General features: G+C 47.3%; 1 protein-coding gene across 1 annotated transcript in view; it reads left to right on the top strand.

The window, feature by feature from the left end:
* Window positions 1–11,927, top strand: part of CMTM8 (CKLF like MARVEL transmembrane domain containing 8) — a 53,099-nt gene extending 41,172 nt beyond the window's left edge. Inside the window, exons 2-4 of the mRNA XM_087824613.1 lie at window positions 8,324–8,497; window positions 9,470–9,586; window positions 11,499–11,927. Coding sequence (XP_087680739.1) covers window positions 8,324–8,497; window positions 9,470–9,586; window positions 11,499–11,582 — 375 coding nt within the window. The 3' untranslated portion in view covers window positions 11,583–11,927. The remainder of the gene's footprint in view (window positions 1–8,323; window positions 8,498–9,469; window positions 9,587–11,498) is intronic.
* Window positions 11,928–16,774: the final 4,847 nt, after the last annotated feature.

Raw genomic sequence — 16,774 nt, 5'->3', positions numbered from 1 at the left:
TTTGTTAGGAAGCTATCAACAGTAGTTGCCAGCTACTGTTGCAAATGCTTCAACTTACCTGATTATAAGGATCATCTGGGGAGCTTCTTAAAATACAAATGCCTGGGCCTTCCTCAGAAATACAGCTGTGGTGGTCTGGATGAGCCCAGGCATCTGTATTTCTAACAGGCGCCCCAGGTTATCTCCCAGAAAGCTTATGTAGCACTTACTGTGTCAGGCATGGTTCCCAGAGCCTTCCAGATGCCAACCCTTAATTCTCATAATGACACTAAGGTGGGAAGGATTATGTTCATAATGTTTTCATTGGAAAAATTCTTAAACATCTGAAGCACTTTTACCAAAGTGTTAGCAGTACTATTCTCTAAGGTGTAACACATGCATGATTTGTTTTCTTAATGCTTTTCTGAGTTTTCCAAGTTTTCTGTCACAAATCCGCTGCTTTTATAATTTAAAACAAAGTTAGCGAACTTCTATGAGTTATTGGAATGCTCGTGCAGAATCTGACAAATTGCTACCCTGAGAGACCCTGACGGAATCCCTGGGCCTCCCTGTGAGTCACAGTCCCAGCCAATAAAAGCCAGGCCAGTGTGTCATTGGGACTGTGTTTTGGCCAAAAGACTCAGCTGTCACAGATGCCGTAAGCCATCACGCACCCCGTGATGGCTGCCCTGTTGGCTTCTCTTGGCAGAGCCCAGGCTTGTCTGAGCTTCCGAGGCTGTTGGAATATGAAGCACATGAGAAGGGCTGCATGGGCTCAAGCTCCAGCGAGTCTCAGCCCCGGCTGGCCTGGGGCTGGCGGGCCTTAGTCAGACGTCACCGCGTTTTCCACCTGGAGAATCCGGGCATGCCATTGTGTTCATTGATGACTTCTTGGATGTGACACCCAAAGCAAAAGCAGCAAAGGCCAAAAGGGAACTGCATCAAACTCTGAAACTTCTTCAGAGCAGAGGAAACCATCAGCGGAGTGAAAAGGCAGCTTATAGAATGAGAGAAAGTGTTTACAAATCAAACATCTGAAGAGGGGTTAATGACCAAACTGTACAAAGAATTCTTACAACTCAACAACAACTAAATCCAGTTTCAGAATGGACAGAGGACTTGAATAGACATTTCTCCAAAGAAGATATACTTCTGGCCAGACAGCATATGCAAAGATGCTCACCATCAGTAATCCTTTGGACCATTCTGTTATTTTGGGGGGCAGGTGGACTGGCTGACGAGCGGCAAGGCTCTTTGGTGAGGTGTACATCTCCCATCAGAAGCAGACCAGCTGGCCCAGGGGAAAGTCTGCTTGAAAATGTAGAGGTCAGGCTCATCTTAATATAAGGCTTGAGACTCCGGAGTTTGTGTCTAGGGGCGAGATGTTCACCTTTCTCCACATCTGCAGCTGTGACTTCATTGACCATTGCCACTGGACCCCACTGAGCCTGGGCCAGCTGGTGCCATCAGGGCAAAGGCTCACTTAGGAAGAACAGATGTGTTGAAGGTTGCCTGTTCCCAGGTGTTTCCTGAATTAACTGTTACGATTTATACTCACTTCCTAAATTTCCTTCTGTTTGCAACAAAAGACCTGATAACCCAGGAAACAGAATTAAGAACGACTGGATACAACAAAGGAGTGTGCATCCCTAAGAGGCCGGCACGTCTGCCAGGGCCCTTTCAGTTCTGTGGATGCCAGGAGACCTGCAAGCTGTGAGGTCAGAACTCTCACTCAACAGTGAATCACAGTTGCATTTCCTGCACCCGGAGGCAGCTAACTATCCAGGGAAGACACACTCCAGCAAACAGCAGCCCAGACAGAGCGGTGAGCCTCCCACCTCGAGATGATTCTCCACCAGAGGGTCTAACTTTTCACACCTGGCAGCTGTGGGGCAGGTGCTCGGCGTCTTTGGCGGAGGGAAGCATTTCATAATCCTGCCTGTTGGATGTTTACTGTGGTTCTTTTGAGACTGACATTAAAGAACAGTTTGTGACTTTTGATATTACATTGTTACCCACAGACCTTCTGGTCTGATCTCCTCCCTCCCTGGTGCCTCAAGGTAGGACGGAGGTGGAGCTGTCCCAGGTAGGAAGAGGCAGGTTCACCTGTGAGCAGGCCCCGCAGGCGACCTGGGGTGAAGTGGAGTGGGCACACATCAAGGCTCGTGCGTGTAAGGGTTTTCCTTGACCTCAGATGGAGCCGTGGACCTGTGGGCAGTGCTGGGAGGCGCTGTAGCAGATAGGGCTCCTCGGGCCTGGCTGGGAGCTGGGGCTCCACCCACTTCGTCGAACATGACTTTGGACGTGGCCTTTCACTGCTCTGAGCCACAGTTCATCTGCCTAAATGGGGATTAGGATGCCTCCATCACTTGGCTGTCGTGTGGCTAAATGAGACGAGAGGGATGGGACTGGTAATACCTTAGACTAATGGTGCTGCTTACAGGCCAGACAGCCATGGTCATTATGGGATGGAGTGTCTCTTTCCCAGGTAGAAGTGGAGACGCTTGTATAGTGACTCTCACCTCCCTCTCACTCCTTTCTCACCTTTCCTGGTGCTGCTATCCTAGAAGCCTTGCATCTCTCTTTTGTTCCTTAAAAGATACCCTTTTTCCTTCCCTTCTTTGCCTTTTATACCCACACCCTTCACCAAGACAGTAGGAAACCAACATTCAGATAAATTTGCTTAAAGAAGCACGTAGAGCTGGGAGCCAGGCTGGCCTCTGACCACAAAGGGCTCCATCCAGAGGCGGCCTCAGGCTACCCCTGAATCCAGGCTCTTCACTCTTTTTTACCAGTTTGTTCTCTTGTCTTGAAAATCCTAATAGACTTGGCTGGGACTCGCTGCTGCTTTGCTGATGAATTTTTCACTGATTCATGGAGAATGTTGAGATGATGAGTGTTCTTCGTGAGGCCTGCGAAGATCTTTGCTCAGGTCATTGTCATCCAAGATCCCTCTGAAGTCCCTGGTGCACAGGGCTCCAGGTGGCAGAGAGGGACGGGAGGTGGGGCTTCTCTAACTCGTGCTTTAGAGGGGCTTGTGAAAACAGGGTGCTGGGCCCCTTCCCAGGGAGGCCGGTCCAGCAGAGCTGGGTGGCCTGAGAGCATGCATTCCTGACAGATGCCTGGGGGTGCTGATCCTGCTGCCCTGGGGACCACACACTTAGAGAAGGGAGGCTCGGGGCAGAGGTTGGCGAATGATAGCCCACCAGCCAAATCCATCCCGCCTCCTGTTTTTGTAAATACAGTTTTTCCGTGGAGCAATTACTCCCACCCATTTGCATATTGTCTCTGTCTGCGTTCATGCTGCAATGACAGAATTGAGTAGTTGTGACAGAGACCATATGGCCCTCAGAACTGAAAATATTGACTAGTTGGCCCTTTACAGACAAAGCGTGCCAACTCTGCTCTAGCGATTCCGCAGTACCCTGAGCCCAGTGGTTCTAATTATGAGCATAGACTCCTTTTCTCTCACTGGCTAAGTACTCTAGGACCCTCAATGCCAAGATGCCAGCTAAGCTAAGCATTAAATCATATTTCCTGGAAGAAAAAACATGAGACTAGTGGTCACTGCTGTTCACCTAGATCTTGCAGATCACAAATTACCTTTTAGACCCTGCAGCAGCCTAGATGGTGCTGTACCCATCTTGTGGAGGCACAAACTGAGGCCCAGAGGGGAAATGGCTTAACCTATGGCTCAAAGAGCAAGTTAGTGACAAACCTAGGTCCTCTGTCCGTTCTATGACAGTGCCCTTTGTTTACAAGCCCAATTGAGATGGAGCTTGGTGTTTTAGTCATCTGTTACTTAGATTAAAATAGCAGTAAACATTTATTATCACACATAATGTCTGTGGGTCAGGAATTCAGAGTCAGCCTGGCTGGGCAGTTCTGGCTCAGGTGTTTTCCTGACATCAGTGAGATGTCCCCTGGGGCTGCAGTCATTTAAGGCCTGACTGGGACTAGGAGATCCACCATTACCCACCTGGCCGGCAAGTCGGTGCTGGCTGTTGGAGGGATGGAAGCCTCTTTTCCTCTCCATGTAGGCCTCCCCACGAGACTGCTTGCATGTCCTCACAACATGACCACTAACTTCCCCAGAGCATGGGATCCAAGATCAAGATAGCGGGGGATGTGCCCTTTTTATGACCCAAGTCACGTGTCATTTCTGCCAACTCTGTTCATCAGGACCAAGTCTCTACATTCAAGAGGAGCCTATTTTCAAGCGGCGTGTCAGAACTGTAGACAAGACTGTAGCACCTTAATCCTTCAGAAGCAGTGTTTGGCCGCCCTCTAGTGGGTAAATGGAGGTCACCGTGTTTGCTGACCGGAATGGGATGGAGATGACTGGCTGGAGGAGTCCCCTTGACTCTGGAAGGAAAATGCCCGGCAGGTGTAAGGAGCGGTCAGCTTGAGGATGCTGTGGTTCCCTGATGGTGCAGGGAAGGGATCCCCGCTTTTGTCCTGTCATCTTCTCTGGCTCGATGTATTAATAATCTGGTTTATTTGAAACAATGCAGGGAACAAAAATGTGAGTACGTGTATGTGCTCTGTGTGTATTTCCTAGTGCAGAGAGTATGTGTGATGGTTGACAGGGTTGGCTAAATTTTTTCTGTAAAGAGCCAGAGAGTACATATTTTAGGCTTTGCAGCCAAAGGCTATGTACTCTGCCATTATAGCATGAAAACAGCCATAGATAATACGTCATGAATGAGCATGGCTGTGTCCGTGGGCTGTAGGTAACAGGCAGTGGGCTGCACATGACCACTGGCCATAGTTGTCCACCCGGTGAGGAAGAGTGAGCTGAATTGTCTCTTATGCTAGATGGTAAGTAAATTCCTTGGGGTCAGGACTCTGAGCTTTGCTCACCTTTGAACCCTGAGCACCTAGCACTGTGCCTGGCATGTAGCAGATGCTCAGAGCGTGTTTGCTGACCTGAGAGGGATCTCATGTCAACCTCTGTGATACAACAGCTTTCTTCCAGGATTTCTCGGAACTCATTGTATTAAAAGCACTCTCTCTAAACCATCAGAGCAAATAGGATTAGCTGCCATCCAGTTTTCTTTCCGTTTGTTTCTACTTAAAATGAACCAGCTGGTCCCTTGAGAGACCAAGAGGTAAAAGGGCCTTGTAATGATCAGCCCCACGCTGCCCTGAGCATGGCTCTCCCTGGTGGCCCTTCATTAGTGGGCAGCTGCTGGCAATCTTGTTTTGCAGAACTGGGGATGGCTTTGCATTGAGGCATCTACTGATTTTGCCAGAACCTCCTTCTGCCCAGAGATTAGCACTTGGGAGGGGGCTGGCTGGGGGCATTCTAGGTCATGCTATGTCCCCAGCACAGCAAGAAAACAGCAAGAATCAGCTTCCCTGTCCTCTGCACCACGCAAATTTTGCCTGGCTAACGCCCAGTCACCTGTTCAACTCTCGAACTTCCTCTGACCCTCCAGACTTGGTTGGGTCCTTATGCTTTACATTCTCATACGGCCTAGTTTCCTTTCGTAGGATTTATCACAGTTTATAGTTAAATATCCACTGATGTACCTTCTCCAGGGGCAGAGACTATGTCTGATTCTACCCTTGAGTACTCAGGGAGGTTTTTGAATGAGTGAATGAATGAATGAATGAATGAATGAATGAATGTTGCCTGTGTGTTTAACATCAGGAGAAGAGGAGCCAGGCAGGGTAACACTGTTTGGTTCCCTCGTTGCCGGGCACATAAGAGTAAATCTCGTTAGCTGATTTCCAGTGCCACTTCATTGCGAGGAATTAATATGGTAAATGATTTAAAGCCCAGTGAGGTATTTCATAGGTGTGCTGAACTCACACCGGAACAACGCAGCTGCTCTGGGCAGAGCCAGCTGGGAACAGCTGGGACAGTGCTCCTCGGGCGGCCTAGTTAATCGTCAGAAGTCACTTGTCCATTTTCAAGGCTGAAATTCAGATGCAATAGTGGTGGTCGCGCCAATCAAGGCTAAAGTCAAATAAATCAGCCATCCTAGCAGTGTAGCATTTCCTGCCCCACCCACAGTGTCTAGAAAAGCCCCTGGCTCGTCATAAATACTCGGGAGATATTTGTGCAAATGAGACCCTTCAGCAAGGGCATCAGGTGATTCCTCTGAGCAGCAGAATAGCTGTCACGAAGCCCACAGGCTGCATAGACCTGACTATACAGGAGTCTTCACAAGCTTATTGTGTCTTTTCAGTATGATTTTTAAAAATTTAAGACATCTGTTTTCTTAGTCTGTAGGATGCTAGGATAAAGAAGATGTTCGTGGGTGTGTGCACACAAAGGGCAGAGGGGAGCAGAGGTGACCATTGATGATTTCCAATTTAAAACATTCTCTTAGAAAAACACAAATATCTGGTACCATTCAGAGGAGGGGCAAGCAACCTCATTTCATAGCACAAGGCAGTAATTGAAACACTCTGTTCGTGATGACCCTGGGTCATCCAAAGCATTAGCTGTGTTAAGAACTCTGTACTTAATTGTAAAATTAAGCTAGAGAAACGGCACCCAGCGGAGCTCATTACCCTCCTGTTCAGGAAGGAGGCCGGAGGAGAGATGCAGCCGCCGCAGGGCTACCTGCATGGCACACGTCGTCAGCAACGTAACCCCTTTTCCTTCTGAATATTTTTTATCCCCGGTTGGTTGAATCCGCAGATGTGGAACCAGGGATGCAGATGGCCGACTGTCATCTTCTCCCATTTGGATCATCGTGACAGTCTCTGAACTGGTCCCCTCCCACCTACCCTTCCCCTCCATGTGTCCATTTCTCGCCATGCAGCCAGAGTGGCCTTATGAAAACTTAAATTGATCTTATCGTGATCTTGCTCAAAACCTTCCCACTGCCCTTAGGATAAAATACAGACTCAAAACCTTCCCACTGCCCTTAGGATAAAATACAGACTCCTGGGCCCACATTATCTGACCCTCCCCAACCGTTCCAGTGTTTTGCACCAATATCCTTACTCTCTGCACTTCCAAACAGGTTCTAGAAGGCAGAAAGCTCCCCCCGCCCCAGACCTTCGCCTGTGCTGTGCTCTCTGCATAGCACGTGTCTTCCCTTCGACTTCAGCGTGGCCTTCCCCACACTTCTCACGCCTGCCTCCCTGTTATACCCTTTGTTTTCTTTTAGCATTTCTTTCATAATTGTATTTATTCAGATATTTCGCCCCATCAGACTTAAGTTGCTGTTTTTGCCCCACTCTGTTCTCAGGGCCTGAGAGCAGGAAGCTTGGCACGTTTTAGATGCTCTCAATTGCTAAACAAATACATGAAAGCGACCTTCCCTGCTTTGTGATTAAAATTGCCCTGGTGTTCTGTTCCCTTTTCCATGAGGAAAGCTAAAACAGAAATGAAATCATTTGTCCCCAGTCACTCAGCAAGCCCATCTGGGACCCCTGATGCTGTCTCCTGGGGCTATGGTTTAGATACTCTTTCCTTTTTATTTTTTCATTCTCTCTCTCTCTTTTTTTTTTTTTGTCTTTGGATACTAACTTTCTTATGGCTTAGGAATAAAGTCCTCGCGGTCCTTGAAAAGCCCTGGAACATGAGATGCATCCCTCACTCTGGCCTCCTTTGTCCAGGACTAAACACGCCTAGGATGTCCATCGGGGTCTTCTCCCCTGATGAAGTCCTTTAGTCAGTGGTGACAGTGACTTGGCTTGGGGTTTGGTCTTGCTCATCAGCAGAGGTGAAGTGTTGGTGAGTGTCGCCGGATAAACGTGTGGCTCGCGTTCAGACGCTGAGTGCCGGGGCTGGACGGGGCCCTTGCTGATGGTGGCTCCTGAGAGCTGGACGGGGCCCTTGCTGATGGTGGCTCCTGAGAGCTCTCTGACCGCCTGCGAGGAGGGCACTGGAGCAGGGGCAGACTCCTCAGAGTTCACCCCTGAGAGCAGGTCAGTCAGGGACCACCTCCAATGGACCTGCACTTGTTCCCTGGACGGGTATCAGGCTGGGAGCAAATTCTAGCCACAGATGTGTGTTGCTTTGCCCCCAACGATGTTTTAAAACTCTTGTTAGTGCCATCATTTAAAAATCAAGGTTGTCATGTAGAAACTTGAGTTTCTGTGTTCTCCTGGAGCTGAGTAGAGACTGCCCCTTAAAATGAGACGTAGGTGTCCTTGTTTGCCATGGTCTCTGCCCAGCCTACTGTGCTCGCTCCTTTTACCTTCCTGGCCTTCGGAGGCATGTAAGTGTGTAACCCCCACTGCGTTTGTAAGTCACGTGTCTGTGTGTGTATGTGCGCAAGGGGGTCACTGACACTCTAATGGTTGTTTCCTCTGTCGTCTTTGTCTCCTTTACTTTCTCCCGCCTCCTCCCTTCCCCGTGGCCTCGATCATTTCCCAGGTCCTGGGCCTGCTGGTCTGGACGCTGATCGCCGGAACCGAGTACTTCCGAGTGCCTGCCTTCGGCTGGGTGATGTTCGTGGCTGTGTTTTACTGGGTGCTCACGGTCTTCTTCCTGGTCATCTACATAACCATGACCTACACCAGGATCCCCCAGGTGCCCTGGACCACCGTGGTAAGGGAGCCCGCCCACCGCCCTCCAGCTGGGGGGGGATCGAGTCATCCGCCTGTGGGTCCTGCATTTTACTATAAGCGGTCAGGGGGAAGGAAGCTGCTCCTTCAACGCTTTACTTAAAAATCTGCTCAGCTGCAGGGTAAAGGGGGGTAAATGGTGATGGAAGGAGACTTGGCAGGCGGAGAGCACACAGTACCGTGTGCAGATGACGTGCGACAGGGCTGTGCACCTGAAACCTATATCGTTTTATCTACCAATGTCACCCGGGTAAATTCAATTTTTAAAATTCCTCTGCATAACTATATGGCTCCATTCGTGTGAAAGTGAGTGTTTGAACCCCAGAGGCAGCAGCCGAGGTGGAAAGGGAGGTGCTGGCTTCTTACTCCAGATTGTTCTGTCTAGAGCTCAATTTTGTTTGGGTGCGATGATCATGCATTTGGCTTTTTAAAGATCTTGCAGTGGCTTAAGGAGCTCATTACATGCCCCTCCCTGCCTAGAGCGAGGGGTCGGAAAGTCAGCTGGGCCTGCTTTGGGACAGCGCTCCCGCAGCTCCCTGCGGGCCCAGGTGCCCAGGGTGCAGCTCCAGTGGGGGGCCACGGGCTGAGGCACTGCTCACTGGTGGCACCTGCCACGGCCTTCCTTCCTCAGCCAGTATGTCACCACAGCTGACGTCGGATGAAACAAGGAACATGCAAACTGAGGGAGAGAAGGGGCTAAAGGGGCAGTGTGCAGCCTGGGTGTATGCGGGGGGACGGCGGGGTGTCTGGGGTGCTGTGAATGAAATGATATAAAACCCTCCTCTCCCCAAAACACGGGTGAGCTGCCTTCTCAGAGCCCTAGTCCCCTGCCCTCCCCCAAGTGTCCAGATGAGCTCCTTACCACACCCGGGGTGCAGTTCTGTCCGATTCTGAGGTTCAGAGGTGCCCAGACCTCCCCTTGCCCCCCAAACACTCCAGCCCTCTGTCTCCCCAGGGGCTGTGCTTTAACGGCAGTGCCTTCGTCTTATACCTCTCGGCCGCTATTGTGGACGCGTCTTCCGTCTCCCCGGAGAGGGACAGCCACAACTTCAACAGCTGGGCGGCCTCATCGGTGAGTGAGCCAGTCACCCCCCACCACCTCCTCCCTGCTCCCCCAGACCCTCTGGGGATCTGCCGGAAAAAGCACCACCTGCAGTACGACGCATTGGCAATTAGCTCATTGGTTTGAAAGCGACATAAATCGGTGGGGCCTCCTGATGCCCAAAGTGCAGAGGCTGAAAGGCTGTGCTTGAGTGAAAACAAAAGGGCTGGGACAAAATCAGTATTTGAGGGAGAGAAAAAAATACTTGAGGCATTCTAAGAAGAATTCTATTGACTGCCGTCTAAGTGGGAAGAGTTGCAGAAAATGAGCATGTGATGATCCTCTTTGGGGTTTGTGTGTGTGTTTTAAATATGTTTTTATTGATTTCAGAGAGAGGAGGGGAAAGGGAGAGAGAGATAGAAACATCAACCAGAGAGAGTCATTGATTGGCTGCCTCCTGCATACCCCCTGCTGGGGATCAAGCCCACAACCAGGGCATGTGCCCTGACTAGGAATCAAACTGTGATCTCCTGGATCATAGGTTTATGCTCGACCACTGAGCCGCACTGGCCAGGCCTCTGTTTTTAAGTAGAAATGTTTGTTGATGCATTGAGAATGCTTAGAAAAATAAATATACACCAACAGAGAGGTTCCTTCCAACAGAGAGGGGCTTCTACTTTTTAATTAATATGCATCTGTACTGTGTGCATTTTTCAACCATAAGCATGTATCGTTTTCCTAATTTAAAAACTTAATTTTGAAAGTTTGTCTAATATTGGCCTTAAAATACTCTATCCACAAAGGGGGGGGGGGGGCGCCGTTAAACGGGAATGCCAAAGTGATGACGTTAAAGCTGATTGATGATATGTGGCATTCATTATATTCTTTACTTATATTTCAAAATTGCTGTGTAAAGTAGAGAGCATGGGGCACATGAGATTAAAAAATCACAGGCTTTCGCAGCACAGGGCTCAGCAAGAATCAGCTGAACTGGGTGGGGGTTGCTCCATAAGAGGGGCCTGCATATTCCAACTCACCATCCTCGCCACACACCTCGTATGGGCTCATGACTTCCTCCTGTCTGTTTGACTCATTTGTGTTAACCGACCCTGTGGCAATCTAACGGTAAGCCCTGGTCTAAGATTGCCTGTTCGGGAGTCCCCCATTGTCCGTGGTTTTGCTTTCTGCAATGTGTTACCCGCAGTCAACCACGGTCCAAAAAACCTTAAATGGAGACTTCCAGAAATAAACAATTCATAAGTTTTAAATTGCACACCATTCTGAATATCATGGTGAAATCTTGCACCATCCCACCCTCTCCTGTCCGGGATGTGAATCATCCCTTTGTCCCTCGGATCCAAACAGTATATAGGCTCCCTGCCCCTTAGCACTTAATAGCCTTCTTGGTTATCAGATAGATTGTCAGAGAGAGGGAGAGAGAGACCACATTCATATAACTTTCATTACAGTATATTGTTATAATTGTCCTATTTTATTATTAGTTATTAGTAATCTCTTACTGTGCCTAATTTATAAATTAAGCTTTATCATAGGTATGTATGTATAGGAAAAAATGTAGTATATATAGGGTTTGGTACCATCCACATTTTCAGGCATCCACTGGGGACCTTGGAATGTAACCCCTGCAGATAAGGGAGAAACTACTATACGAAGTTAGAAATACACATGCTTTTCTCAGTGAATACCTTGGGGTTATTCAAGCAAAACTGTAGGCTTTCCAGATATGCTCCCAAAAAGAAAAGCACAGCCAGAAATCATTTCAGAAGGAAGGTAATTGAACCAATGAAGCAGTTTTAGATGAGAAAGCCTGGAGTCAGGGGATGCTTGCTGTGAGTGCATGATTCAGTGGAGGTGAAATGATGACTTTTGCCAATTAGAATCTGCCCTAAACCCCTTTTCCTTTATGCTTTGTTTTCTCCAGTTCTTTGCCTTCCTGGTCACCATCTGCTACGCTGGAAACACATATTTCAGTTTTATAGCTTGGAGATCCAGGACCGTACAGTGATTAGCCATTTTGAGAATTATGGGGGGGGGGGTCTCACTGTAAAAACAGCTGTAGGTATAATGTATATTTCCAGAGAACTGTATTTAACTAATGTTTTTATATACTTAGTTAAATTTTGCTCACAGTGGTTTGTTACAATTAAACTGGATGCTTATTTGCAAAGTGCTATAGGTTATAAGACCTCTTAAAGATCTCATTGATGTCTTCGTAGACCTTATTATTATTTTCTTAGACAATGTAAAAATGGATCAAATGCTAATATTAAGAATGTGTCAAGTTTGTAACCCTAACTTTTAAAATGCCAGATTTTTTTTTTTTTTTTTGATTAAATGTTTCAAAATCTTGGATGCTGTTGTACTGATTTGAGGAAGGAGACCTGTTGCTGAAGCCCAAGGTGGGGTGCTGTCCGTCATCCTCAGGGCTGTCCAGGTACAATATTGCTAGGAAACACTTGTCCATGGCCACTAGGCCGGGGTGGTAGGAGAGACCCATCTCCCCAACTCTGGGATCATTGGTGTCCCTGATTCTCACGCGCTAATCAGTAGGCCCAGAGAGCATTAAGACACTGACCTTGGATCTTGGTAATGAGCCCACCCTAATTGGCGCTGCTGAGTCCAGTGACTGATGTGCTGGTGGTATTTTTTTTTCCTAATACATATTAAAGTCAGTGTGTAGCCATTAAAAGGATAAATACTTGTATGTACCTTAAAATAATCTTGCTGCCCACAGTGGCATGTGCACCATATTTCATGGGAAATACTGGACCAGAAGTTCTCCAGTCTCCAGTCTCCAGCACTAATGCTCCGTCACACTGTTACTCTATATTATCAGCCGGTGGGAAGGACCCGGTGGGCCAGGCAGATGTGCACTTAGAGGAAGTGTTTTTGGGCAGACGGTTCTTGCTACAGCAGTGTATCTTGGGTGATTTTTCAACAGGAGCTTCTTTTGAAAAACAAGAAACCACAGAAACGTTAAGTAGAGTTGATGACAGTGAAGAGAGTTTCAGCCCTGCTCTCGCTCTGTGGACCCCTGCTCTTCTGCCCTCTCTAACGGATTTGTTTCTTTCTGTTTGTTGTTTGTGTTGGGTTCCTACTTACCTGATTCTAATTCCGTATCCAAGTTCTGTTTACCCCTATAGAGGAGAGGTGGGATTTCTTCAGTGTCTAACACCCACCCCAGACCTTTGAAGGGCACAGTGAAGAATGTTTTTGAATTGTGGGTCCAGAGAGGTAGTGGGGAGGGGCTACCACACATAAGAGGTGGTGTAGGGTGCAGATGTGTGGGAGTGGGTGGGTGTTGGGGGCACAGGAGGCTACTCTGAGTCCCACCATTTAGCAAGCCGTGAAGGTGGAGCTTCGGTGACAGAGACCTGCAGGACCCGGACAGCCTCTAACTCACTCATGTTGCAAGAAAAGCAGAAATAATTCACCAGAATGTGTATGCTCTGCTCCATTCATCTCTCACACTCACAGAGTCATAGTCATCTTCCACGTGCTCTGTAGGGTATTTCTAAGTACTTTATATTGCAATCAAGTCTCCATAAAAGGCAGAAAAACTATAACCTACAATGGTCTGCTTCTGGGAGCAGTCATAAAGAAAGAAGCCTGCTTTTACATCTGTCTCTCTCTCTGCCCCCCTCCCCCCACATGTGCCTGTGATTTCTATAATCATGCCTACATTAATAGGAAGTAATTTCTGGGGTAAAAAGTTCCATAAACCACATTGAAACATCTTCCAAACAGACTACAACTGTAGGTCTGTCATGAACCAGTAGCAGCAAACACACCTATTTCAAGAAAACAATGACTCGCCTGTGTCCATGCAGGTCACTTGCTGTCTTGTCCTTGTTGGTGGTTTTTCAGGAACGTGACCTTTTGTGTTGCCCTGAGAGTTCACCAAAACACAACACAAAACAAAAAACAGCATTTATTTTTAACTGAAAGGAAATTACTATTTCCCCTTTTGAATACTGAGAGATTTTGTTCAAAGAATAGTTTTTAAGTGTGGGATTTTAGACAACAAAATGCGTGTCTTGTTCAGATGTAGCGGTAAGTTTCTAACTGGGTTTGCATTAATTTTTCTCTTAAGAAAGAAGGGGGGGGGCACATGCAACACAGCCAACATAATGAGAGAATAGGTTTCTGGGGTTTAAAAAATGTGGTAACGAGGGGTAGTGCACAGTGCACTTGAACCCCTCTCTGCCACCTGTGATCGCCGTCTGCACGCACCCCTCAGCCCTTCCAAAACCAGAGCGTTTTCTCTGAGGGAGTTGGGTGGGTTTTTAATTTGATGTATTTACCCACTCATGGCCGATCAATGAAATGCTTCAGGCAGTTCGTCTCCATTGCTATTTCCAACTCAGAGCCCCCAAAGATAAATATTTAGCCAATATTTGAAAATACAAGAGAAGCTGGAGACAACAATGTTCAATATCGTTATCTTTGTAGATTTTTAAATTACTTCCTTCATAGGAAAATTCCTTCAGGGCATCAGCACACTAAAGATTTTAAATACATAAACTATCTCTGTGTAGAACACAGACAATTAAAAACACTAACTGAAGAAGCAGCCCTGGGTAGGAAAAAAATCAATTTAGAGTTTATACTCCTGTCCCCTAGACAATTATTATTTTAGTTGAAAGATGATTTTTCACAGAAAAAAAATAATCCAAACTTGGCCGGTGTGGCTCAGTTGGTTGGGCATCGTCCTGTGCACCGAAAGGTTGCTGGTTCGATTCCTGATCAGGGCACATGCCTGGGTTGTGGGCTCGATCCCCAGTAGGGGGCATGCAAGAGGCTGCTGATCCATGTTTCTCTCTCACATCCATGTTTCTCTCTTCCTCTCCCTTTCTCTCTAAAAATCAATAAAAAATCTTTAAAAAAAAATCTGTCATATAAGGCTAGTGTGCACACAGACACTAAAGGGTGGCAACCTAAGAAGCCTTCGTTCGTTACCTTGGCTTCACGTAAGTTCTGGCAGAGTTCTGAGGGAAAGTGAGATAAATGGTCCAGTGTCGATGACTTAGGACAACAAGGAAGGTTCCACTACATATTGTTATACGTTAGGGAGTAAGTAAATTTAGGTTTTTGATGTCTGTATAAAAGAAGATAGGGTTTGGGGGGAAGTGCTTGGCAACGCAGACGTGATGACTTTTCAGACACTTAGGAATGGTGAGTGGCAAGAAAGTTGTTGACCGAGGAGACATTTCATTTAGAAGGTATGCTTTGAGAAAACATCCCTGTCAGTGGCAGATTTTTCAAATAGAATATTCAGAATAACTTGCTGTCTCCCCCACATCTCTTCTCCCTCCTCTTGTTATCTAACTACCCTTGTTTTTATTCAGTATCCACACCACCCACTTAGCACCCCAGCTCCTTCAGGGAAGCTAACCCCATTGTGGCTCTAGGAATGGAGCCTGTAGCTCTGCCAAAGGAATGGCATCCCCTGGTGACGCTGAGTGGATCAAGGATGGGGTGTGACTCAAGGCTTGCTCAGGAGTTCTGGGAAAAGTTCTGAGGACATGTAGGCAGGAAGCTGTTGGCCAAAACTATATTGTGACCACAAGGGGGAGCCAGTCATAGGATGAAGGTGACTGGAAGGAAAAGAGACGAAGCTTCATCATGATTATGTCATTAAGCTGTTGAACTAATTCGGCCCCGGATGCTGGCACACTTGGGACTTTGCAATTACATGAGCAATTATACCCACCTTGCTTGGCCCAATTTCTGTTACTTGGCAACAGCATGCATCCTAACCAATACACAGGACATCCTGGCAAATGGCTTTCAAGCAAACGCATAAAATCTTGGTTCTGGTTTACTTCGTAATCGTAAGCCACCATAGGGCCTTAGGCAGATGGCGGGGTGGTAATGATGGGATAAATCAACTTTAGCACCAGTGCTCGTTATCAATAGAAGGGTAGAAAAAGGAAAGTTTGAGAGTCCACTTGGGCGACTCAGGCCTTCCTGAAGCTATTGCTTAAGGGTGGTGATAGCATGGAAAGATCCTAGAAAGAGAAGCAGAGGGAAGGATGGGTTCTTAAAGGAGTTTTCATGACCTGACTTTGGTCATTGCAATAAGAAAGCTGAGTGTGGAGCCTTTTTTTTTTTTTAACACCAGGCCAGCACATGGCCCTTGTACTGCCAAGCATCTTGCTCAAGCTCTTAAGTGATCATGATGAAGTGATGGACAGAGTGGCACCACCAGTCATTATTTCCTATCTGGGTTGGTAGCACAGTGGCCAACAGCAGTCAGAGAAACCCAACAAAGTCTCAACTTTGGTGGGCTCAGCAAACTCCAGCATGCATCAGAATCATGGGGGAGGTGTGGGGAGGTACGGCTTATCAAAACACATTGCTTAGCCTGCCCCCCAGGTTTCTGATTCAGCAGGTCTGGGTGGGGCCCAAGAATTTGCATTTCCCACAAGTTCCCAGGTGCTTCTGGTCTGGGGAGCTTACACTGAAAATCACTGATTTAGAAGGTTCCTAGAGGATTGGATGAAGGCCGCTCGGAGGAGTAGAAATGATCCAGTGCTTGGTTTTCCGCTTCCCTGAATCCTTCACTTCCACAAAGACTCTCTGTCATCTCCATTGTGGGGTTTTGAAGCCTGAGACAAGTACATGAGTGAGAATGTAAATCTACATGAAAAATGATCCACAATGACAACGTCATGCCTGGGGGCACAGAGCTGGAAAAGTTACGGAATGCTTGCATGTCTACCGCATCGTCACAGCAGCAGCCCCTAGATGCAATTATCATTGTTTTACAGAAAAAGAAATGGATGTACCAGGCACTGTGACTGCTGTCTAAAGACAGGTATCAGAGACAATTTATTTTTGGTCATGGAAATTAACAATGTCTCAACTTTGGCAATGACTGGTTCTCAAACTTGAGTGTTCACCAGAATTGTCTGGGAGACTTGTCCAAACAGGTTGCATGGGTGTCTCCACATTATAGAATTATCAAGACTGCCACGTTGACGACAGTCTTCTGATGACAGCACAGCTCTGGCATCCGGTGATCTCATAAAGGAGATTTTTAAATGTTATCTCCAAGTAAATTTACAAGTTTGGCCACAGGGACACTCTGCTCAAAAAGAACACTGATAACATATTTCACTGTGGTAGCCCTGTTTTCATTTAAGAAATAACCCAGAAGGAATGCAACATCGTATGTTCCTTGAATGACTGTTT

Source organism: Miniopterus natalensis, chromosome 15, assembly GCF_054644295.1.
Source record: "Miniopterus natalensis isolate mMinNat1 chromosome 15, mMinNat1.hap1, whole genome shotgun sequence".
NCBI classification, from domain to species: Eukaryota; Metazoa; Chordata; class Mammalia; order Chiroptera; family Miniopteridae; genus Miniopterus; species Miniopterus natalensis.
This window is presented reverse-complemented; position numbering and strand designations above follow the sequence as displayed.